The 24,426-nt window shown below is 41.2% G+C and overlaps 3 protein-coding genes across 3 annotated transcripts; 1 reads left to right on the forward strand and 2 right to left on the reverse strand.

Moving 5' to 3' along the window:
- Window positions 1-5,186: 5,186 nt before the first annotated feature.
- LOC308361562 (leucine-rich repeat, immunoglobulin-like domain and transmembrane domain-containing protein 2) lies at window positions 5,187-7,692 on the reverse strand (the record flags this gene model as incomplete). The annotated part of the gene is made up of 3 exons (XM_080833947.1): window positions 5,187-5,983; window positions 6,473-7,251; window positions 7,559-7,692. The coding sequence occupies 3 exons, from the start codon at window positions 7,690-7,692 to the stop codon at window positions 5,187-5,189; spliced, it is 1,710 nt and encodes a 569-aa protein (XP_080690073.1).
- Window positions 7,693-10,425: 2,733 nt separating this feature from the next.
- On the reverse strand, window positions 10,426-13,624 carry lrit1b (leucine-rich repeat, immunoglobulin-like and transmembrane domains 1b; the record flags this gene model as incomplete). Its single annotated transcript, XM_080835478.1, has 4 exons — window positions 10,426-11,474; window positions 11,822-12,127; window positions 12,486-12,946; window positions 13,503-13,624. 4 exons carry the CDS (start codon window positions 13,622-13,624, stop codon window positions 10,426-10,428), a joined length of 1,938 nt encoding a protein of 645 aa, XP_080691604.1.
- Window positions 13,625-17,956: 4,332 nt separating this feature from the next.
- Window positions 17,957-21,849, forward strand: rgrb (retinal G protein coupled receptor b; the record flags this gene model as incomplete). Its single annotated transcript, XM_080834350.1, has 7 exons — window positions 17,957-18,032; window positions 18,436-18,592; window positions 18,840-18,961; window positions 19,239-19,398; window positions 20,805-20,922; window positions 21,392-21,505; window positions 21,721-21,849. 7 exons carry the CDS (start codon window positions 17,957-17,959, stop codon window positions 21,847-21,849), a joined length of 876 nt encoding a protein of 291 aa, XP_080690476.1.
- Window positions 21,850-24,426: the final 2,577 nt, after the last annotated feature.

Raw genomic sequence — 24,426 nt, forward strand, 5'->3', positions numbered from 1 at the left:
ATATATCTCGATTTTTCTGTTTCTTTAATCTTTTTTCCTTTTTTTTTTTTTTTACATTTTTTCACACTTTCGAGTAAAGAAATTTGCTGACAAATTCTTGTAGCATGACTTTTAACTATTATGTTAAATAGAATGGGTACCTCATTGCTAACTGTACACCAGGAAACAACATGTGTACACATTCCAACCCGTCACTCAATCAGCAAGACATTAGATCCTGTTTTCAATCATCACATTTGTGTCAGGAATTGCTCAGCAGTGTTAGCGTTTGTCTGTGTGGGTGTGAGCGATTCTGCATGTGGCAGATGAATTTCAGCTCAAGGCGGCTAAAGAAGTGCGTGCTTGCCATTCTATGCTTAAAGAACATACAGTGGCTGTGATTACAGTTTGTCAATCACCAAACAGATTTAGTCCCTGCTGGCTCATTCACTCGTCCTGTCTCCCAATCCACCCCAATCCCAATGGTCAGAAGCTTTTTGTTACACACACAACCATAGACCAGCTTTTATATGACGGTTCCTATTTCTTGTTCTTTTTTTATGATTTCTTTGTGATTACTTCTACATGCTTCAGCAGTGCATTGCAAGGTTGTGAGGTCAGGCCAATTCCTGCTGCTTAAGTATGCATCCGTCTGTTTTTATCATGGTGAGCAAGTGTAACCATGGTTCCAGAGGAATACTTGTAAACTTGCACGGTGGACTGTACAAGATGTATGCACACTTCTCTCTTTGCAGGTGCTAAATAAAAAAGAGTAATACAAACTGATTGTTATACTCTGTAAATACATGGAGACAAACATGCAGTGCAAATAAAACATCTTAAATACGTAAGACTACGTTAAACTACTTTGACTCTAATTATATATAGAAATTTGATGTTCAATTACGATTAATAATTAAATGTTACAAAGTTGTCTGTTTTAAATTTGTGTTACTTCAGAGAAATACAGAATATTTTGTCTTTTGAAGATTGATACAGCTGTAGATTTCTATTTACATTGTTCAAGCTATGGTGAATTTATTGTGCTTTTCTCATCACAAAAGCACAGGGAATATCATGTTACTCACAGTCATCCCTTCAGTGATGTCTTTAAATTGTCTTTGTATTTATTATTTTTAATAAATATTTTAAAAACAACTCATACTGTCTTCTGCTGTGGTTTAATCATGCATAAGCATTGAAACTGTTTCCATTCTAGAGTAAGGCCATGTCTCCACGAGCCCGGTTATTTTTGAAACCATGAACAGATGTTCCTGGTTGTATGTCCTGTCCACATGCTACCGCGCTTTTGGAACCCTGAAACCGTGGTTTTTTGAAACCGGAGTCCAGGGTGGGGTTTTCGGCCAGGGTTGGTTTCACCGGGTGCGTGTGGACACTGCAACCGTGATTGTTTTTCCCGTTTACGTCATAGCTGCGAGCCTGCTTCACTTCAGCACACGCACAGCAATGACGTTAACGGGAAAAACACAGCAGCGGTTAGAAAAATGAAGTGGATGTTGTTTATTGCCATGCTGTCGGCATTATGTGGTTGTCACACGTAGTTGCTCACCCTAATGCAACAACAAAGGCGCCTAAACCAGCAGCGATGTCAGTATATTTGGACTGCACACTCTCCCAGTCCACACTCTCTTCTATTTTCTGAACTCTGTATTCATTTGCGATGTTTAGCAGCAACTCTACCTCGCTGTCCGTCCATACAAACGAGTCCTTGCGCGCCATTGTTGTTTGTATTTGGTGATTTCTTTTCCCGGTATCTTTTCATTGGTTAAAACAGCCTTCCCATTTTACCTTACATAGCCACTTATGGTTGTGGCATGTGTATTACACGTGCATTGTGTCACTTGGTGGCGGCTTCCACGGTTGCGTATGTACAGAGTATTTTTATTACACCACTCGTGTGGTCGCGGAGCAAAACTCCGGTTTCAAAAATGACCGGGCTCGTGGAGCCATGGCCTAAATATCACTTAAAAATGCTGAAATAAATAAATTATTGTAAAAACATACAACAATTAATGCATAGCTAACTGAACTGCATGACTTTGTTGCACTGAATGGATTTTAAATACTAAGAGGCAAAAGTGTTGTACAGCGCCACGATGCAGATGCGTGAGGCCCTCTGCAGATAACCCTTCCCCATGAGCGTCAGTGTGTTTTGAAAAGTGCTTGGGACAACATAACACTTCTGACATTCAATATAAGAACATGCAGTTTAGATTGACAGCTAACGTAACACACTGGAACAAATATGATTGCTCCCGACTAGTGATATAAACCTTTAGTTTGTTTATTTATTTGTTTGTTTGTATTGTAGCTTTGTATTCACTGTTGTGAGATTTAATTTTCACTTGTGAAAAGTGAAGAAGAGGAAGTGTCCCTAGTGTAAATGATGCCTATACCCTCCCCTCCCTGAAGAACAGAGTAGGCCAATTAACATCTTTCATCATGATGAGTACTTATCATTTTAAATATTCATTTCACACACACCCAAGTAGAGTATAAAGTATAAGTAAAGTATACGGAATTAATACATTTCTTGTGTATATATACTGTATAAACATGCCATGTTTCTATACTCTTCTAGCAAAGTTCAGTTTTTGCATAGGGAAGCAGCTCACTGTTTCCAATAGAGAAAGCAAACTCTGAATAGCATGATATACGTAGTATGGCTTATATGTATTGGGATCTTACAAAGAACAGGGTCTATAGAAGTGCCATAAGTCTTATTAAGGCAGCTTTCATCTCGCTGGTATATCTCAGATTAACCCACTGTAGCCCTGGTCGCACGCATGCGATTAAGTCCACGACAAGCAGAGTCATGGCCCCCTCTTCCGTTCCTGGTCTAAGCTTTAACCTTTGTTCTATTTTGGTGGGTCTCTACATACACGTCCAAATCAGCTTTAGGTTGGGAAACAGTCAGGGGCTATGCTAAATATTAAAGTTTCTTGTTTTCCTCTGATAACAACAGACAAATGAAAAAGTAATAACATTAGCTATTACAAATTTAAAATATTTGTTTTGGTTAAAATTATTTTGTGACACATTAGTAACTTGATTTACATAATTTAAACATAAGATTTGTATAACACATTTGCAAGCACTTTTTAAGACGTTCAAAAATGTGTGTTTAGAAGAGCATATATGTCAATATTTGCAAGAGGACATACCATCTTTTATAAAATAAAAATACCAACACAAACAAGAGATTAATGACCAACCAGAGAAAAGGATGCTCCACACAATTTTGTTGATAATAATTTAGAAAAAAGCAGATTGTTTATGGACCACGCACCAGTGCATTTAGCTATGTCTACTGCATTTGTTAATGTTTGGTCTAATCCTCCTCTCACCATTATGTGAGAGTGCAGGAGAAAGTTCACTTGCTTGCATGTGAACAACCCACTCCAGATAAAAGCTTGACATTAGTGTAACATGTGCAACTTTCAAAGCATTATGGGAAATTAAGACACTGAAAATGCATTACCAAACTACCAATGAGCCATGTACATTTCATGCCACGTTTCTGATGGAAGAATACAATAAAACACATATTTTATGTTTTACAACTAAAACAGATCTATTTAATTGTGATTCCTTATTGTTGCACTTTTATAGTCACTCATGTTTTGACAAGCCCCTACACATGGATTTAAAACCTCTATCACATCTGTCTATCTGAGTTAATACTTCATTATTTCCCTCTTGTGAGCATTTTATAGTAAGGAGACTAAAAATTATTCCTCATTTAGATAATTTCTCTAGTATACCCATACACAGGAATGAAAGCATAGTTATTAAATATTTCTGTCCAGGTCTCCTACACATTTGTGTCTAGGTGATTTGCTTTAAAGTAACGCTGTGCAATAATTTGACACTTTTCGTGGTATGGTTTTATAGGCAACTTGTTTTAGTACCATCCTCAAATTCATTTTCATTGCATGTGGCCATGTGAAGGACAGATAAACACCTGTGTCAATCTCACTAGCCATCCAGGATATGCACTATGTAGTTCTGTGTTCAGGGCTGGAACAACCCGCAAAAATGGTATGGAGTTTTCACAGCATGACATTGTTAGCAAGCTTCTATCAGTATCAACTGGACTGTTGGTGGTGTTCACAAGGTTTTTGCATGCCTTTTAGGTAGTACGCTTGCTAGTTTTGGAACAAAACTCCTTATTGCTGCTTTAATATTTCAGTATCATTGAATCGCTAACTAGTCTACTGATATAAGGGGGATTAATGAGATCCTCTCATGAGAGAGGATCTGCAGAGGGGACTTCTTAACACTGAGAATGTGTTGACAGTCTGTGAGTCCCACCTTCTGAGATCCATATACTAAACTACTAGGCTATAATCAAGAAGTAAAGAAATGGAGTATTTAATGCTAGTCATTAGAAATCTAGATTCAGTAGAGGGTGTATAGGTGAATTAATGTGTGACTTATAAGAGATAATTGTAATTCAAAAAGGGCAAAGTGGGATGTTTATAAGGCATTTATTTATATCCACTGGTAAACAAATTCACATGAGCTTTGGTGTTATTAACAAATCGAATACATAGTATTTCCCTTTTCCCATGGAAGTATCAAATGACTGTTTGAAAACAATTAACACTGGAAACATACTGTGATTCCCCAAAATTACATAAATTACATAATTTCAATGAATTCTGACATTCTTCCAAAGAAAGTGGAAGATAAAGTCCCTTTAATATTTAGAAGGCATCTAACTCTTCTACAGTCTCTCCCTCACAGAAGACTGTTGGACAATTCCTCAACATCTCTATATATTCATGAAATGTACAACCATGTCAAATAATATTCTGCTGATGAGGACACTGTTCGGATGTTTAGCTTGGCCACGGTTGCCCTGTGTTCTCAGGTGCAGCTGTGGTGTTGATGCGCAGTGTAAATCTAAACTCTGTGTTTAAAGGGCTTCATTTTGTGTAATTTACAAAATTCTGAGTTTGTGAGGCTCTCTAACCATCCAGTGTTGCTCTGGGGGTTAAAAACCGATTACTGTATTAGTAAAAAAAAAAAAACATAAAAAAGAAATGTGTGCAGACCACACCGGTGTTGAATTGAGCAGACCACTGTGTTGTTGTTAGTTACACTGTCTTACTAAAATGTGTTTGGTACTCCTTAAAGCTGTACACTGAGGTTTGGTTCAGTAAAAATCTAAGAATAGCTGTTCAGTATAGCTGGGCATTGCTGCCCTTCGGCGTTTTGTCCTCAAGCCTCTGCCTCATCCTGTCTGCTTCGATGGAGCCGCGGCACAGGGCCTCGTCACTGGGGGCCTGCAGGCTGTCGAAGGTGCCCTGCCGCTCCCCGATGGCGACATCGGTGCTCGTCTCCTCCCTCTTCCGGTGCTGCCTCACGATCTCAGTCAGGCGCCGGCAGCCGCCTATACGCGTGTCTGCGGTGCAGGCATACATGCCGGCGGGCACGGCTAACACCATGGCGCACACGATCACGATGATGTGGATGAGGCGCTCCCGCTTTTCCATCTCGTTCACGTCACTGCCCGTCATAAAGACGATGCACTGGCCGGTCCGAGGGGTTTGGTTCTTCAGCGCCACGCACACCTCGTATTTGGTGATGGGCTGCAGGGCATCCACGGAGTAGCTGGTGATGCCGGGGCTGATGTAGATCATCTCCTTCTTTGGGGAGTCAAAGCGGCCAAAGTGGATGGTGTACCACGTCTGGGCCGGGTTGTCCGTGATGGCGAACCATTCCACGGTGATCCCGTACACTGTTTGCTTGGCGATACGGAAGTTAATATAGACATTCTCCTCCGCTGAGGCCAGGGGGAAGGGTGGCGAGACGGGGAAGGAGACGTTGCTTGACTGGATGGTGACGGTGATCCGGACAGAGGAGTTGCCGATGAAGTTGTTGGCGGTGCAGGTGTACACGCCGTGGTCAGCCAAGTGCAGGGATGGGATTAGGAGCTGGGAGTTAATGGTGTCCTCATCCACCTGGGTCTGGGACACTGTGGCACAAGAAACAAGAAAACACATGAGGTCACTGGATTATATAATTATATTTGCTTGTTACTTTGGTTGTGACTAGAAGTCAATAACATTATTATTTTTCATTAGACTAATGTTCTTTGAAGTTTTGCAAAATATCCTTTATACTACAAATGAAAAGCTCTATTATTGTAATTCTTTTTTTTTACAATATCTCTATTAGATGATAAAGATATTGCACCAATAGTTGATTAGACATCCTTATAAAGCCCCAACTAACCACATATATAAGTGGATTTATTTAAGTGTATTAGATGCCATTATTTATGACAGCTGATCAAATGTAATGGGAAAGAGCTACCCCCACAAGTCATGTAATGTTATTAGCATACTGTAGTTTAGAGTAGCTGTCTAGCACTAATCTATGAGTTAGGCATACAAATGGAATAGTGATTATGAGCCAAAAAATATGACCTGAAAAAGATAGTATTAGCGTCATCAAAGCCCACCTGTGAATCCCCTCATGTTCTTGAGGCTGTAGATCCAGCGCACCACAGGCTCCGGTCTGGCCTTGACCAGGCACTGGAGCGCCGCGGAAGCCCCAATGGGCAGCGTGACGTTGGCCCGTGGGGTCGACGTCTTCGGCTTCAAGCAGCTCCTCAGCTCCACTTCATGGAAGAACTTCCCCTCTTTGGAGGGGGGACCGGTACAGGTCAGGTAGGAGTTCATGAGTATGATCGGGGGGCTGACTGACTTGATGAACTCCACAAACCCCTTCAGGCGGCAGTCGCACAGCCAGTGGTTGTCATGGAGAGCCAGCACCACATTGGCCCCATTCTCCTCATTCCTACCCGGCTTAGGAGTCTGGTAGCGGGGCCAGTTGAGGAAGACATCCCTGGAGATGACTGTAAGCTGATTGAAAGATAAGTCTAAGTAGGTCAGCCCCAGCAAATGTCTCAGGGCATACTCTGGAATCACATCTAGCCTGTTGTGCTTCAGGTCCAGGATCTTCAGGCTCGGGGTGTCTTGAAATGCCGTCCACGGAATGGAGCGGAGCTTGTTGCCCTGCAGCCTCAGCTCAGTCAGGTTGGCCAGACCCTCCAGGCTCTTAATGTTCATGAGAGTGATGTCGTTGAAGTTCAGCCACAGAGACTCCAAGGCACTGACACTAGAGAAAGACCTCTGGGAGATTTCTGTGAGGTGGGAGTTCTCTATGCGGATTTTGACAAAGTCTGAGGGGACGTTGTCAGGGATTCGCCCCAGGGAGGTTTCCATACAAAGCAGGGACCTGGAGATTGTGATGTGATCTTTAGGTAGTGTAAGTCTACAGTCATGATGGTTCATGACAGCCGGCTATTTTCTAGTTCCAACATGTACAACAAACAGTTAATACAAAATGGCCCAACACTATCTAGAGCCATGAATAAATAAGAATAACGTAATCTGGCATTTTTCCTCATGAATTTATATTTTCTTTTTCTTACATTTTTATTTAAAGTTGACAGTGCTAAATGTGAACAGCAGTTACGTTGATAGTCAATCAGAGAACACACTGACTCACTCTACTGAAATGCTGTTATATGAAACACTCTTACCTTCCGGCAGGTCCATCCTCGGTGCAGGAACACCCAGTAACACAGAAAGATGATACAAAATTGATTTGAAGGAGGACTGAGGTGATGGCTAGTGCTACATAAATGGTGTCCATATTCTTATGGAGAGCTTGCATGTGGAGCGTCGCCCAGGAGCTGAGCTTGGGCTCGGCAAGATAAGCTCATTACATCTAATCCTCCTGGACGTCTTGACGCAGATTACAGACCTGAGGAAAACAAACGGCAGTCAAAAAAAAATTAAGTTAGGATGTCTGCATGTCTGACCGTAGAGTCTTTGTGCACACCATGGAGATGAAAGTTACTTAAAAAAAATATTTTTATAAATATATAAACATTTATTGGGGGAAATGTTTATATATTGTCGGCAGCAGTGAGTTACAGACAGAGTAAAATCAATACAACTGAACAGAATTTCTGATTTATTGTGAAAAACAAAACAAAACAAAAGCTGTTACTCATAAAGTTAAAAAGTGATTTGACTCCAGGTGTCATGGATATCATTCTATCTGATACCTGTTTGACTCCAAACAGTTGCTCTCTCTGTCTAGTCCACCATGGGGTGGAGGGAGGAGAGAGAATGTCACCCTGTTGTGCCATCTGTGACATCACCAGGCTACTGGTCTCCATTCCCTGCTGTGGGACCCACCTCCTTTCAGCCCCTCCAGAGCTACAACAGCACACTTCAGGACAGCAGAGGGCCACGCAGAGCTGCGGGTGACTTGCTGCAGGACAGGATGTAATCAGGTCAAACCCAATGGTCTCTAGGAGACAAGAGCACTGTCACATACTCCTCAAGCCAAACTGAACTGTGGGATGGGGCTATGGTTCAAGCAGCCTTAGATGTCCACGTTAAGCATAGACAGTGTTTTAACGCCAGCACAGTAGTGAACACATCCTTTGGCAGGGCAAAAATATGATTGACTAAAATGTTCAACTAAATGCGACATGTGGGTAAAATTGTGTAAAATAATGTAATGGGACATTTTCACACAGATATGATAGTCAATTACTGTATATAAACTGAATATACGTAGAGTTGAAGTGATTGTAGTGTTGCACAACATATAATGTCACTTTGGCTCTATTCTCAAGGACAGTGGAGCTCTGACATGCACTCCACACGTCACTGATATTATCACTTACACTGCGAATTAGTTCAGCTCTGGACTGGTCATTTGGTTCAAATGGACCTGGATGTCCATATCTTGAATAGAGAATATTTCCAAAAGTATGTCTGCTCCACAGTGAGTAAATCTCAAGAGTACAAAGACATATGTTGAACAAAAAACACTAAGGAACACTTCTTAGCACGTATTTCACGACAGTCAGTCTCTATCTATTTTTATTTCTTCTCCTCTCTGTCTTCTCTTTTTTTCACTCTCCCTCTCTTTTTATCTTTCACTCTCTTTCTTTCTCTTTCTCTGTCTCACTCTCACTTTCTTTCTCTCTCATTCTCGCTATACAGTTTACTTGTATGTGTAGTACAAAATTGTACTTATTTTGACCTTCTCTAAGTATTATGACAAAAAATGTTAGATGACGTATGAAATTATACAGTAAATGACTGAAATAGAATCCAAATGTCATATTTGCTTTGCTTTTGTGCAATTAGCGTCACTGAATTAAGAACTGATGTACTTTTCCTTAAAAGGAAACGCGAAGGATTTTCAACTGGCAAGTTCACTGCTTCACTGAAGCAAGCTTATTACGCTTAATCCTCTTCTGCGTCACTTTTAAGAACCTAAATGGAGCAAGGTATTTTTAGAGATGAGGTCTTCAAATATTCAGGGTGATTGGAAACTTTAAAAGCAGACGTCAAACTATACAATGAAAGTGACTTAGGAGCAGTATTACCATATCAAAATATAAATCCAATTTTCTCAAAGATTAGGGCTTGAGTAACTTTGTCACAAAATTAATTATAATTAGATGTGAGCTTAAACTTGTCCAGTCATGTTAACAGACTAACACACTTAGTGAACTGTGTCAAGTCAGCCGTCTTTCATTCAAGATTTTGATGGCCCGGTTGCCCATCTTTCTTTTCACACTTACCTTTTCCCTCCTTACCCTTGAGTGATTATAGCCTGTTTTATGTGCATCAATATTGCCTGCCTATTACCACATTTTTTTTAAATGCACAATGCACACCACTATATACAAAAAAGATTTATTCCTTCATACATTTACACTTATATGATCTGATAAGATAAATAGACATGATACAAAAATGTTCATATTTTAGGTTAGAAAGTCAGTCAACCCAGCACATGAACACGATACAGAGATTTATATTTTAAAAGGTACACACAAACCTGCTTATGGGGCATACAGCTAACTTCCAAACATTTTGTGAATCAAACACTGATAAAATAAAAGGTACTTTTAGAGTTATTTGAGTGGATATACCATCCTCTCAAAGAGATGGGCTTCAAGAAATCTAGCAAAATATAATCTGAAAGACACTCCACTGCATGAGTATATGTCTCAAAAAATTACGCATGACGTATAAAATTCCAACACTTGAACAGAGAGTCTGAATGCATTTACAATTATTTTTTTCTCAGTTTCCCTTCCTCACAGTTCACCACTCACAGGGTGATCTGGTTGTGAAATAAATAGTACAATGTCTCAGTAATAGCAATGAACATCCTTCATCTTTCCCAACAGCCCAGCAGGCACTTTCTAAGCCTTCCCAGCAAAGGGTCATCTGTCCACCAGAAAACCAAATGTCCGGTGAAGCTTCACTGGCCAGTTAAAACTGGCCTCACCCTGTCATGCAACTGTATGTGTTTATGCCAGCTGCAAAGTTTCCAACAGGAGTGCATGTCTGCATAGTTTCAAACCACTGACTAGCAGAAGTACTCATTGGGTGGGCCTTCAGTCCTGGCTGTGGCCTCCGAGTCGACACTGGAACGGGCTGATAGAAGCCTGTTGGACTCATCAGGGTTGAGTCGAGTGAGGTATTCCCCTTCCATCCCTTTGGCTTTCTGGCCTGGGGAGAGCGTTTCGAAAGTGACGTACGAGTCTTGGATGTCCTTTGACTTGCGGCCAAGCAGCTTCTGCATGCGCCTCTTGAGGGCTCCGCAGCAGACGATGAGCGTGAGGGGCACCGCGATGACGCAGGCCACCGTGATCACCACCACGTTGATGAGCTTCTGCGTGCCGCTGGCGCTGGCTGCCTCGTCCGTGGAGAAGATGACACACTGCTCCTTCTTGGGGATCAGACCCTTGACGCACACGCACGCGATGTACTTGGTCTTGGGCACCAGGCCTTCGATGGTGATGCGGTTCTTGCCAGGGTCCACGTTGATGCGCCGCATGTCCCGTTCGCCGAAGACAGCGTAGAGCACGCTGAAAGACGTGGTGTTGGTGGCCATGGGTGCGCGCCAGTTTAGTGACACTGTGTGGTCCGTGTCGCCGATAATTTTGACGGAGCGCACAATCCGGCGCTCTGGACCCTGCTGCAGGGACGAGGCGTTGCCCGCCAGGTTGCTCAGCACCTCCTTGGCGATCTCCATGGAGGTGCCGCCAGGCTGCTGGCCCTCCGACATGCTGTCGGAGATGCTGTAGCTCTCGATCTCCAGCTGGGGGCCGGTGCCCAGCGGCTCAATGATGGGCACAGAGGCGGATTTGGTGGGGGGAGGCATGTATCTGGCGATCAGCTTTTCCTGGTAGGCGGCACGGGTCCCGCCACCCTTCTTTCCCCGGTTCTTCCTGGAGCCAGTGGACATGACCTCCTCCGATCGGAACGTATCCGAGATGACCAAGGAGATGATGGCGTCGGCGGTGCCAACGAAGTTAGTGGCCGTGCAGATGTACTTCCCTGAGTCACGGTAGGACACTGCAGGCACACTCAGGATAGACCAGATAATGCCATCCTTTGATACCTCTTGCTGGACTGTAGCAACACAGAGATTCATGCCATATATTAGAACAGGGTGACCGTGCAATCACTGCAAACTAATCTACTGCTCTGTGATGTGACCTACAAACATCAGTCAGTGCCACACAAAGGAGGAGAAAAATTGTGCAGTCAACAGACGGACTTTAAAACACAGCAAAGATAAGCACTCTGATCCAAAGAGAATTGTCTCAGAGGACCGGCTTAAACCGCCGCCTCCCAATCTGCCCTCTCTCCACTCCTCCATCATGACAACAATAAATGTCACAGTTATGTAACGGACTACAGGCTTATTCTTAGCTAGCTCGCAGGATGTTCGCAGGAGAACTGCCGTGAGAACTCACCTGTGCCATTCATGGGCTTGCTGTCGGCGCGGTTCCAGGAGAGCTCGGGGATGGGCACGCCAATGGTGCCGCAGCGCAGGAGCACGTTGTTGCCCACCGAGCTGCGAACACGCGCCACGGCCGTGTGCACACGCGGGGCCTGGCAACGCCGCAACTCTGTGTCGCTGAAAAGGACACCGGAGAGACTCTCAGGCTCGGCACATCGCAGACGCGTGTCGACAAATGCTACTGCCGATGACGGGGTCTTCTGGAACTGCACCAGGTCAAACAGGCGACAGTCGCATACCCAGGGGTTGTCGTGGAGACCTTTGAACACAAATAAAATGATTAGTTACTCAGTATTTTGCCAAGAAAATTACAGAATACATTTTTCAAAGAGCCACATTTATATGATTATATTGATTGCTATCAAATTTTTTGCAATATTTATTTTGCAACATCAAAGAATATAGCATGTAAATGACTATGTTTATAGTAATATAACAATATTAAAGTAAGTTAATTTACTTGTAGTTGTCTCATATGTAATCACATTCTTAGAGAGTGGTTGCAATAGTATTTTTCTACTTCACACTGAACATTTATCTGTATCATATATCACTTACAGCTATGACAACACTATCCTACAGTACAGTAGACTCTATTAGTTTGTGCAAAGCCCTACCCAGAATTATCTTGGAGCTGTCCGTGTCTACAGAGGGTTTGACACTCAGCCATGTGTTGAGCACCTCTGTTGGCACGGTGGTCAGGCTGTTGCTGGAGAGGTCCAAGTAGGTGAGGTTCCTGATGTAGAGGGTGGCCTCGCTGGAGATGGCCGTGATCTGGTTGTTGTGCAGGTCGAGGAGACGCAAGTTTGGCATGTCCGTCAGGGACTCCCAGGGGAAGGAGGTGAGTGCGTTCCCATCCAGGCGCAGCTCGTCCAGGCTGGACAGCCCACGGAAGCTGTCAGCGTACAGGGTGGAGAGCGAGTTGAAGGACATCCACAGAAACTCCAGGTTGCTGAGGTAATGGAAGGTCTGGCTTGAGATGCGTGCGATGGCCGTCTTCTCAATGCGCAGCTTGGACGTGTCCAGAGGGAAGTTAGGTGGAACTAAAGTGATCTCTGGGTCATTGCAGAGGACACTCCTGGAGAGTGAAAGAGAACATACTCATCAACAGATTATTCTAAGCACTTTTTTAGACATTGATGTTGGAGGATAAAATAAACAGATATTAACAGTTGCATTCTACAACTTCACAATTTTTTGCAATGTATTGTTTTATATTAAATGGTAATGGCAATATTTTGACATAATTAAATTATTTCACAGTTTTTGTTTTCCACTTTATTATTCCAATTATTTTTCCATTTGATAATAAACACACACTTAATAGATACAAAGCACATCCAACATAACATTGTTGGCATTTTAAAATAAATAATTTTGAGGCAGAGAAGCCTTCATCTGTGCTCAGTATACAATATGTGAACGCTACATTGCAAAGCACGCTGCCTTACAAGGAAAGAAGATTAAAAAGCATTCACAAGTTAATCCCACACTAAATAAAGAATCCTGAAAATCTGCCATCCAACAAAATGGTGCAAATAAAGAGCACTGAACCTGTTTTTAAAACTACAAAGACGCAGTGTATCCAATCCTGTCTATCTATGTAGTGGTTCCACAACGTTTCGAACCCTTACCTTGCTTTGGAGCCATCACTCAGCTTGTGATAGAAGCAGTTGCACTGGGAAGGACAGGAAAAGCAAACCAGAGGAAAGCAACACAACGCCACCCAAACTGCCAAACCTGCACGCCCGAACATGGTTACCGCTTTCTTGGCTCTATTCTACTGGACTATTACTACATTGGTAGTGAGGAGACTAAGCTAACTTATTCCTCCAGCATCAGTGGCATCGTACTGTCCCGCCAGCTTACTGCCCCATACTGGACTGTGCTGCGCTGACTCCTGAGATAAAAAGGACAGACGAGGATTAGGGAAAGGACTTGGGTTATTTTTATTTAGGCGATTATTGCTTCCTAGAAGCTGATAGGCTATATGACGGCCCTTTGTTTATATACAGAACAAGCACTTCTGAAGCATTGGGTTAGGGAGTAATAAAAGAGGAGGGGTTAGACAACGTTTGTGATTTTAAATGCTTTTTCCATTTCACCACCAGCGTCAGGGTGACAGCCGATTTCACTCTTCAGGATTTACTGATGTGTTAAATATAGATCCTTCAAATACATTTTTCAATTTGCATTAAATGTATTTTAAATCTATGAACATGCATGAATGCATCGAAACCCGTGTGCAAAAATGATTTGTTTTCTAATGGCTAAAAAAACTAACTGATAATATAATGGTGAGAGTGAAGAGAGACAATTTGTATAGACCCATGTATGCATTTCTCTCTTGAAGGTGATCATTTTGTTCTAGTGTCTCAATGTCAAAAAATGTGTTGTACTTATTGTACCATCACAAAAATCTGTTTTAAAGGACTTTATAAGCGTACCTATTTCGAAACCAAATTTCGCACTCAAAAGCTACACATTTAAAAAAAAAAAACTCATGTTTTGAGTAGACCAATATTTTTGTTTCCATTTGTGAGCCTGTAGGTGGCAGTAAGAACAGAAGTGTTGTCTTCACCCCAACGCTCACATCCAGCAAAGTGGCAGCTAAGTCCCCTTTATGAGATGACTAAAGTAAATGCTGATGTATGATATATGACATTTTGTCTAGGTTAAAGTAAGTAAGTGTTGTTATTTGAAATATGGACTTTTGTAAACAAATGCCCAAAAGGCTTCTTTTAAATCTGTCATCTTCAGCACTCTGGGCCTGAATTTGAATAGTTACTCCCTTCTGGAGTGTCTCAGTACCTAATTTTAGGCTTTTCTCTTCTCTGAGTCTCAGGAACTCCACACTCCTGGCTATCACAAACTGGCAGCATATACATTTTATATACTGTAGCTACAGTATAGACTGAGTTTTGAAACCTTTTTTAACATTGCATATACATTGTACATTGTATACTGAAAACAACCCCTCTGTTTGACAAAGGCTAAGAGATTAACTGCTAAGTATTGAGAAACATAGGCTCGAATCTCCATCTTTGCCCTCGAAACAAACCCTCATTGTTTTAAGTACCAAAACATCTACTTGACTAACCTCATATAAACTTCTGGACAGTAGTATCATGTACGTAGTGTCTGTGAAGCCATTCACACAGAAAATCAGATCTTACGCATTTGTGCTGCATTTATTTCACTCACATGTTATTGTCCTTACACTACTCCTCAGCCAGGTTAAAAACAACTGACTAGACTGGCAGCTGTCAATGCTTTACAGTATACTGTAATTATATTTGTGTCTTCACAATTGTAAATGTCCCATCTAGCTGTATCATTCATTTGAATTTAAACTCTTCATCTGCTGTATCCTTCAGAATTCCTGTGACACTGAGAAATGAAGACACAAAAACACAAAAATTACTTGACATAATCGCCAGCCTGTGCATGAGTGGGATCATACTACGAAAGTGTTACAGGTTGAAGGTGTAAAACACACAGGCAGATTAAACCGTACCTTTACCTGGTTTAAACCTGGAAAACGCAAGGCAAGGGCTGGAATAATCACTCTTTGTCTTTACAAAACATTTTGTTTCAATACCAAATTAATTTAATTTCAGTTTAATTATTAAATAATAAAATGTTAAAAATAACATTCAGTTTTAAAAGCTGAACTTTTGCCTTGTCAGTTCTCTTAGCTTTGATCATTAACAGTTACAATTAAAGTTAAATTCATTAATCTCTTTTGATGGGGAATTCAATTGAATACACAAACCCTATCAAAAAAAAATACTGTATCACTCTCTCTCCACAATCTCTCTCCAGATCTCTCTCTCTCTCTACAGTCTCCCACTTCAATCTATCTTGTGATAGCGTAGCTACAAAGCTTAAAAAAAGATGGCCCAAACAATGCTCCCTCTCCACGAAAAGAGTTTCTTGATTCTTATATAAAATACAACTGTAAAGTAATTTGCGCCTCAGACCACAAAGATCAAAGAGTAGTCTTGCTCAGTCCTAAGGGCAAAAGGCATAGGTCATCTAGGTTATCTAGGTTACTTATGGTGTCCTCAAGACAGGTTGCTGTCCAGGTGCTGACTTCTAGGGTCAAAGCAGGCTGGCTGGGATTTGAATGCCTTTGACGGACAGCTGGAAAGCCTTTAATCCGGGCATGCATATCAGGGATTTAATATTAATGCATACAGTATTTAGTGTGGTGCTCCGACCACGGTCTACTGTACATGTGAGTTTTGCAGCACATCAAATAAGCTTACTTCTGTTACAGCTGATGGCCCTCTCTTGGACCCCGCCAGAGAACATCTGCCCCGGGGAGGAGGGACACTGTCAGGCTGTGTAGCCAAGACACGAGCAGCCGTACTCCGACACAGGCTGGCGGCTCACACTAGCTTTGGTGTTGTGCTCACACTCACACACTAAGTCCAGTCTTTGGTGTTTCCCAACATCTTGAAATCCCACAAGCAATTGGTGACTGCCTTTGTGTCTGAGTGCAGTCTTTGTGTAGTGGATTTATTTCCAGTGAATGCAATGTCGTAATGAGATGTGTGCCAAGAGCAGCTCATGACTGTGCCCAGCTTGAGTCGCACTACTCACACAAAAACATGGTAACTCAATGTGTGCCTCGCATTAGCCAAGTCAAGTTTTTTTCGAACCACAAAAGGAGAAACCAACTTTCGTTTCTTGCATTATTTTCCCTATCACTGATCAATGATCCCTGGTTAAATTTAGACATTAAGAAAGGGCAATTATTAATAGATAGATAGATAGATAGATAGATAGATAGATAGATAGATAGATAGATAGATACATACATACATACGTTATTAATCCCATGGGGAAATTCAGGATAATGTGATGTTGCTATATCTGTGGTTAATCTTAAAGGGGAAAAATAAAGGTCTACTAATTAAGCAAACTTTAAATGTTGTATCCTTTAATATGTTCACTTATTAAGAGACCAACACAGAAGAAATACAGAGTTGCCACAGAGCTTTGGGTTTCATTTCACAAACATTAAGAGATTACAGGTTATAGGCCAGACTTAAACTTGTGTTGTGAAAGAACTGCTATAGATTAATTGCTGCACAGAACATTGCAGCTCAACATTTAAAATGTGACTTAAAGCAGCAGTAAGGAGTTTTGGTCAAAAACTAACAATCTAACTACCAAAAGGCTTGGAAAACACTTACAGCAGAACAATTGGCACTAATAAAGGGCTGGCATGGTAACTCAAGTCTTTTGGCATTATAGTTGGTGATGTCATGCTGTAAAAAGTTTTTTTTTTTTTTTTTTACATTTTCACAGGATGGTCCAACCCAGACAACAGAACTGCATAGTGCCTAGGCATCTAGTTGAAATGAAAGATTTGTGTCTCTGTCTTTCACATGACTATATACCACTAAAAATAAATTTGAAGATGATACCCGTTCTAGTTGCCTTTAAAGAACATGCTTCCAAAGGTGTCATACTGTCTCTTTAACTGCAGTATTAACCCTTCTTTTAATTGCATACATCAGAAGGTGAACTGACAGTTTGTTTGTGAAGGTTGTCTACTGATTACACTTCTTTTTTTTCTGTGAAATCATATAATCTACAATGGATTATCATACACCAGTGAACACAAGGATAGCCAAATTCCACAGTCTAGAAAAGTTTCAGTCATTGAAAATAACAGTCACCTGAAGGCAAAACCATGGAACCTATATTCTTACTATATCCTACATAGCAAAATGATAATTCTCAATATCCAAACATCTTCCCACAACATAAAGCAAACATGGAAACTTCGCTTCTGCGCAAGAATGGCGCATTCCGGCAGTAGAGCCGCAATTGCAGGAACTTGCGCAACGAAAGCATGATAGTGTCTGAAGGTCTATTTAGTTCTGGCCGCTGGTTAGTACTAAGTATTAGGAAATTCTTTTGGGGATTCAAAGGAGGTTTACCAGATTAAGACCCTCTACGCCCTATCACGTGAAACAGACCCTATAAAGTCTTGAGCTTCAAAACTTTCAGAGCTTCTAAATTAAAGTCGAGGACACAAACCAATACTTGGGAGAATTTAAACTATTAAAAAATGGCGGCATATACCTTACCGGAGGGGTTCAATGAGTTCGATATGTTTTCATTCAGCACTGCTCTACTTGTTGAGGGTAAGTGTTGTCATGTGCAGAGGGGCACGCACAAATATATCTGTCTTTAAGGAAAACTACTAGGCGACAAGCATCCTAGGGAAAAGGTTAATGTCGTCCAGGTAGAACGGTAACGTTAGATGAAGAGATTCGATATCTAACGGCAATGGAGAATGTGTCGCAGATGTTGCATTTCTTGTAACGCCTGATCTTATCAAATTACACAAGAATATGGACCACAGCGATATATTAGATATATCATAAGCACCAGTGAGAGTCCCAATTGAAATTTGACTACGTTTTAAAGCTTTTGATACCTGTCTCACTCTTCATTACGTCAATGACCTAAAATTATGTTCCTACTGAAGTGTTCTGTCTTGTTCTAACTCTAATGACATTTTGTGCATTTGCTTATTCCGTACAGGCCTTCTGGGTTTTTTTCTGAACTCTATAGCAGCACTGTCTTTCTTGCTAGTCAGGGAGCAGCGAACGCCAAGCAACTTCTTAGTGTTCAATCTGAATATTGCTGACCTTATGCTCAATGTGAACGGCCTCATTGCCGCCTATGCCAGCTATATGAGGTAGGCTACAGATGTCCATCATGATCCTCTTTCACTTATTTTTCTATTGAACATAGCAGAGACTTATAACCTAGGAATTACATGTTGATTGGAAAATTGAAGTGTGTTTAATGATAATTGATAATTATGAAAAATGATGAATGTGTTCCATCAGAAAAAGTGTTTTGTCTACACAGAGCAGATTTTCTGACTATGATAATAGAGATAGTAAGCTAAACCCGACTAAACCCACTAATTTTTGCAACAGGGTCTGGCCTTTTGGTCAGGAGGGATGCATCAATCACGGCTTTGAAGGCCTGATTTCCATTTATGCAGCTATCAGCCTTATTGCATTGATTTCATGGGATAAGTATCACTATTACTGCACCAGTGAGTATCACCAAACAAAGTTTTCATTCCTGTAGTATAGACTGAAAGAACTGGAAAGGGTCAAATGAAGATGTGAATTACGATGTAGACACATTAAGTGTAAACATTTAACATCTGATCTGATCAAGCTACAATCCACTTTTCAAGACTTATAACCATGTCATTTTATTTGCCGTATTTAAATCTCAAAGATGGCTGTAAAGTAGTCAGAGATGTAGGCTAATGTGGGAACGATTTTTTTAGATAAAAAAAAGATAATGTTGTTAACCCCTCACAGATCAGCCGTTGTTCTGGGCCACCTCTGGAACAATGTGTGTCATGGTTTGGGTATTTGCCATCTTCTGGGCAGCCCTCCCTCTGCCCTCTTTTGGCTGGGGGGAGTTTGACTTTGAGCCAATGAAGACCTGCTGTACGCTGGACTACACCAAAGGAGACAGGTAGAGCCTACCAATCTCTCATTACCTGTACTGCTAGTGTAACTACTACTACTACAACTACTACTACTGCTACTACTAGTAGTACTACTTTCTCATGTGCAACTTGCAGCATAAGGTTCTTTACAAAAATTAAAACATGAGAAGTAACGAATGGATACATAAGTGTAGTGAAAATTACTAATTCGAAATATGGAGTGGTTAAATCTCAAATAGAAATGAAACATAAAAACTTGGAAAGTTTAGTAAAAGATGTCTTGGGCAGATCCCTAAAAAGTCCACAGTAACTGTGCTTTATAGTGTGTTCTCAGACCGCCTTCCAAATTACTCAATCCTGTTTACCCCTTCTATGAGGTATTTTAAGTAGACCAGCCTTTGACCATCGCAGTAAATGGTTTGAAGAAAAAAAAAAAAAAAAATCACCTTACTCTAAGCAGACTTGACTCTGCAAACTCCACCTATTGCTGTGCTCATTAATCAATTTTCCTTATTGAATTAGTGGGGTTAATGCAAGATGGAAATACAAAGTTTGGAGTGTAAGGAGCAGTATAGTTATCACACAAATTAACCTTCTCTACTTTTGCAAATCATTAACACACAAGAAGTAGAAATATTTCAGGGACTATGAAGTGTTTAAGCAATATGACACTTGTGTTCGTGTGGTCAGGGGGTATCCCAAGGCTGTGATTTGTCCGTAGGCCGAGAGCCGAGTGCCACAGGCAATAGGGATATCCTTTACCAACCCCAAGAACATGAGTGTATTAATGCTTTTAACAGTTCTACTTCCGAATAATAGAGTTTGAAGATACCAGATTGTGTTTTCTTTCATTTCTTTCAATTTTGTCTATTTATTCTCCACCCAAAAATTAGTACCAATCTGAGTGAAGCTGACAGAGTCGAGTATTGTCAAGCATTACTTTTTTTTTTTTTTAGATCAGCAGGCAGTGATTACTAGCGGTCAAAGTGGGGTTGTCCCAGGATATCCCCACCCATGGACTGCCTCTTGTCCATTCGGTTTGGTGGATGATGCTACTAGCTGTTACTTGAATAAGCATCTTGCTGCTCCAGACCGTCAGCTCGCTGGCACCTTACAGCCTTGTCCGGGTCCTCAGAATGAACTGGAAATAAGTGATATTGCGTCCTAATTTCATTGATGGGCAACTGGCAACAAGCAAGATCCTTACGTCGAACATGGGTGGGATAGCTTTAGTACATGATGGACTTTGCTCATTCCCAGTTGCCCGTTATTGAAATTAGGGCCCAAAATTGCTAAAATATTGGAAGTTCACAGCAGAGGGAAACTTGTATGGTTCCCATCAGCTGTATTAGTCATGCTTCCGCTCTCAAATTCAAACTCTCTTGTGGCACTCTTGTGAAAATAAAGCACATGTGTCTACTTTCTTCCTTAGGAACTACATTACCTACATGCTCACTATCTCCGTCTTCTACTTCGTCTTCCCATTGATGACGATGCAGAGTTCCTATAGCACCATCTACGCATATTTCAAGAAGACTCACAAATATAGGGTACAGAGCTCCACAGAACTAAACTTAATTGCCTCACTGTTACATAAGACCAGTGGTCTAACATGTTTAACCACCAAAACACAACCGTAACGTAGGTTGTTGGACCTGTATAAATGACTTTGATGAACTGTGCATTGCATTGGTAAATACATTCATTGCACTTTCACTGATAATGGACCTCAGAAAACATATTTTGCTGTGGCCACCCAATGATTGGTATTTCATATCCATTTTTACTGTAATTTCCCGTTTCACACATTGATTTTGTAAAATGACTTAATACTCTGGTGCGACCTATACATTGGAATGCCTTTCTTTTTACATGGTAGTTAGTAAGGCACTGCATCAGCTACATAACTGGCTATCATGTCATGCAAATGGTTTAGAGTTATTTATAAGTTTCTGTACTATGCCCCTTATAAACACCAGCTGTGTTTTACAAGATGACTTATATTTTCTTAACTTTCAGTTCAACACCACTATTCCAGTGAGGACACTGCTGTTGACCTGGGGGCCGTATGTGGCTATGTGCATGTATGCCTGTGTAGAGAATGCCAAATTGGTCTCACCGAAGCTTAGGATGGTAAGAAAAGTTCCTCATCGTTATACACTGTTGACATTCAAAAAATGAACACCTGCGCACTGCAGGCTAAAATGACATGGCAGCAGTTCATAAATCTGGTTACAATGAGTGGATCACTTACAAGGGTTTTGTCTCTAGTGATTAATCAATGTTCAATCATCAATGTTCAAAACTCCATGGGTTCTTTCAATGAGAAAATGTTTCTTCTGTCTTAGGTGCTTCCTGTGTTGGCTAAGACATCCCCGATATTCAACGCCATTCTGTACTCATTTGGCAATGAAGCCTACAGAGGTGGCATCTGGCACTTCCTGACAGGACAGAAGATTGCCGACAAGAGGAAATAAAAAATGCAGCTTCATTGGCTGTTACTACATGCAAAACGTGTTGATCCCAATCACAAATAGATTCCAATTTGGAAGAGTTCCACGTGTGTAAAGATAAGAGGAAGTCAAGGCATATTTTACAATCAGAGCTGGAGATGTTTGATGTGTAGCGGAGTGCTTGTGTCTTTTGGTGATAGATGTTGCTTTTCCTCACCACTCTCTGCTGGAGGCCCATGCTGTCCAGTAGGTGAAGGTGAAGGGCTGTTTTTGGGCATGGTAGTTCAATCCCTCCTGCAACAGGCCAGTAACTTTGACTTCTAAAATAACTGATTTGTTTCAAAGTGCCCTTTCCCCTGTGCCATCCATACGTTTACCTCTCTAAAGAAATATGTTGTAGTGGATTTTTATAAAATAAATGCCACTGTTTAATTCCACTGGAAAATTGTGTATGCAGTTGCATTCAGCAAACCAGCGCAATACTCGGTCTAACAACAGACAAGCAGTCCCTTATTTTTGGATGCCCACTGTTGGAGCTCTTCCCTCAAGTGTTCCTTTGACATTTCCAGGCTAGTGTGCCACCCATGTAACTCATTGGCACCTTTGTGCCACCCATCTAACTCATTGGCACCTGTGTGCCACCCATCTAACTCATTGGCAGTTGTGACTGCTTGTCTGTCTGACACACTCATGGCTATTTGCCATCTCATGCAAAGGCCAACTCTCTATGCAGATTAACCGGCCTTGCTCTCTCCCAAGGAGATTTTTTCTTCCAGCTTATGTAAGAGTGCATGGCTAACCTTAGGGCTGACGAAGATGCCTTCTCTGTATTAGGTATTATTCTCTATCCCCCATGTGACCTGGTGAACTGTTAGGTAAATGGTTCGCTTCTGATGAGAGCACAGAGGAGGTTTGTAGTGATCTGCTTTGTGAACTACGCACATTCTCCGTATTTCAGTATAAAAGTAAAATGGTAACTTGGCTAAGATCATTTTCTATAGCAATTACGTCCCAGAAGAGTAGTCAGTCATAGTTTGCAGTATCACGTGCTGATAAGGGTACATTTCTCCAGCTATTTACTTGGTCAATCATCAAACTGTTTGTTTGAGATAAAATCAGTGTAAAACCTAATGACCAGTGTGGATGCCTAATCGACAGGGGAGGGCGTGTGACATATTTATTGGGGCTAAAAACGTCGGGAGGCTATGTGATAATCCACAAGGTTGCCACTGTAACCCCTGGGCCATGGACTTAGGCCAGGAGTTAACAGGTGAGGTCCTCCCACTGGACAACGTGGCCATTCCTGGTCTCACCTGGACCTGGCATACATAACACACCGAGCTTATGACGGCAATGACAGCTCACACGTCAACAACAACAACCAGATTTAGCCACACCACCTTCTAAGAACTGCCAATGTTTCAAGGCAATGCATCCGCAATCATAGCTGCAGTACGAATGACTTCTGTAAGCACTGTTGACACAAAGTACTTAATCTACCTGTAACTTTCATTGGATGCATGCTTGAAAAATGCAGTGCCATCGAACTACATTTTATAATGTGTTATCACAGTGCTGGTTTTCATATCATATGGAGATAAAAAAAACCTTGGACTTAACAATGACAGATATAGTAAAATAAGTTAAAATTAAAATAAATGTGGCAGCTAGATGCAGGCTAATCCATGTTAGCTGTGCTGAGATTTACAAATCAAATTTATCAAATGGGGTTTGATTTGGCCACAAACACTAAGAACCTCTCAGTTATTCCCACAGTGATAATATTGCAAGGAAAGACTAATAATAATAATAATAATTAATTTTATTTGTATTGCGCTCTACATTCAAAAAGAGTCTCAGAGTGCTAACTGAGTACACAAATAGTCTTTCCAAGACTATAATATAAACACAGATGCAGATAGGCATTGGTTTTATTGATTGATTGGTTTGTCAACAGGCACAACTATAAAGTACACAAATATAAAACATACTATAAGAATGAAGGAAACTAAGACATTGTGAAAACAATAAAGAGTCACACAGACTTCCAGTGAGACACACACAAATACACACACCACTTCATGTTCATTTTATTCCTGTAGGTTTAGTCCAATCCTACAGATTACCTACCTGCAGCTTTTAAGAAACAAACTTTCCCTGACAACTATACCCTGCCTGCCCTGGCTAAATAAGAACAGGCTGGAATAGATCAGTGCAAGTGGTCTAATTGAATCTCTCTCTCTCTCTCTCTCTCTCTCTCTCTCTCTCTCTCTCTCTCTCTCTCTCTCTCTCTCTCTCTCTCTCTCTCTCTCTCTCTCTCTCTCTCTCTCTCTCCCTCTCTTCTCTTCTCTCACTCTCTCTTTCTCTCTCTCCCTCTCTCAGAAACCTAGGGCGAAATTAGACTTGGATTCCTCTGAACCTGCAATGGGGATCACAACATATACAGTAATTAAGGTTAGGATAGGATAAGGTTTGTGTATTTAGCAGATACCCTTATTCAAAGTGACACACACATTCACACAAATACTACTTCTAATAATAATTATAATAATTTTAATGAATGGGGCATTTTAGAGAGACATTACTAACATTTAAATTGTT

The sequence above is a fragment of the Sprattus sprattus genome, assembly GCF_963457725.1.
Source record: "Sprattus sprattus genome assembly, chromosome: 3".
NCBI classification, from domain to species: Eukaryota; Metazoa; Chordata; class Actinopteri; order Clupeiformes; family Clupeidae; genus Sprattus; species Sprattus sprattus.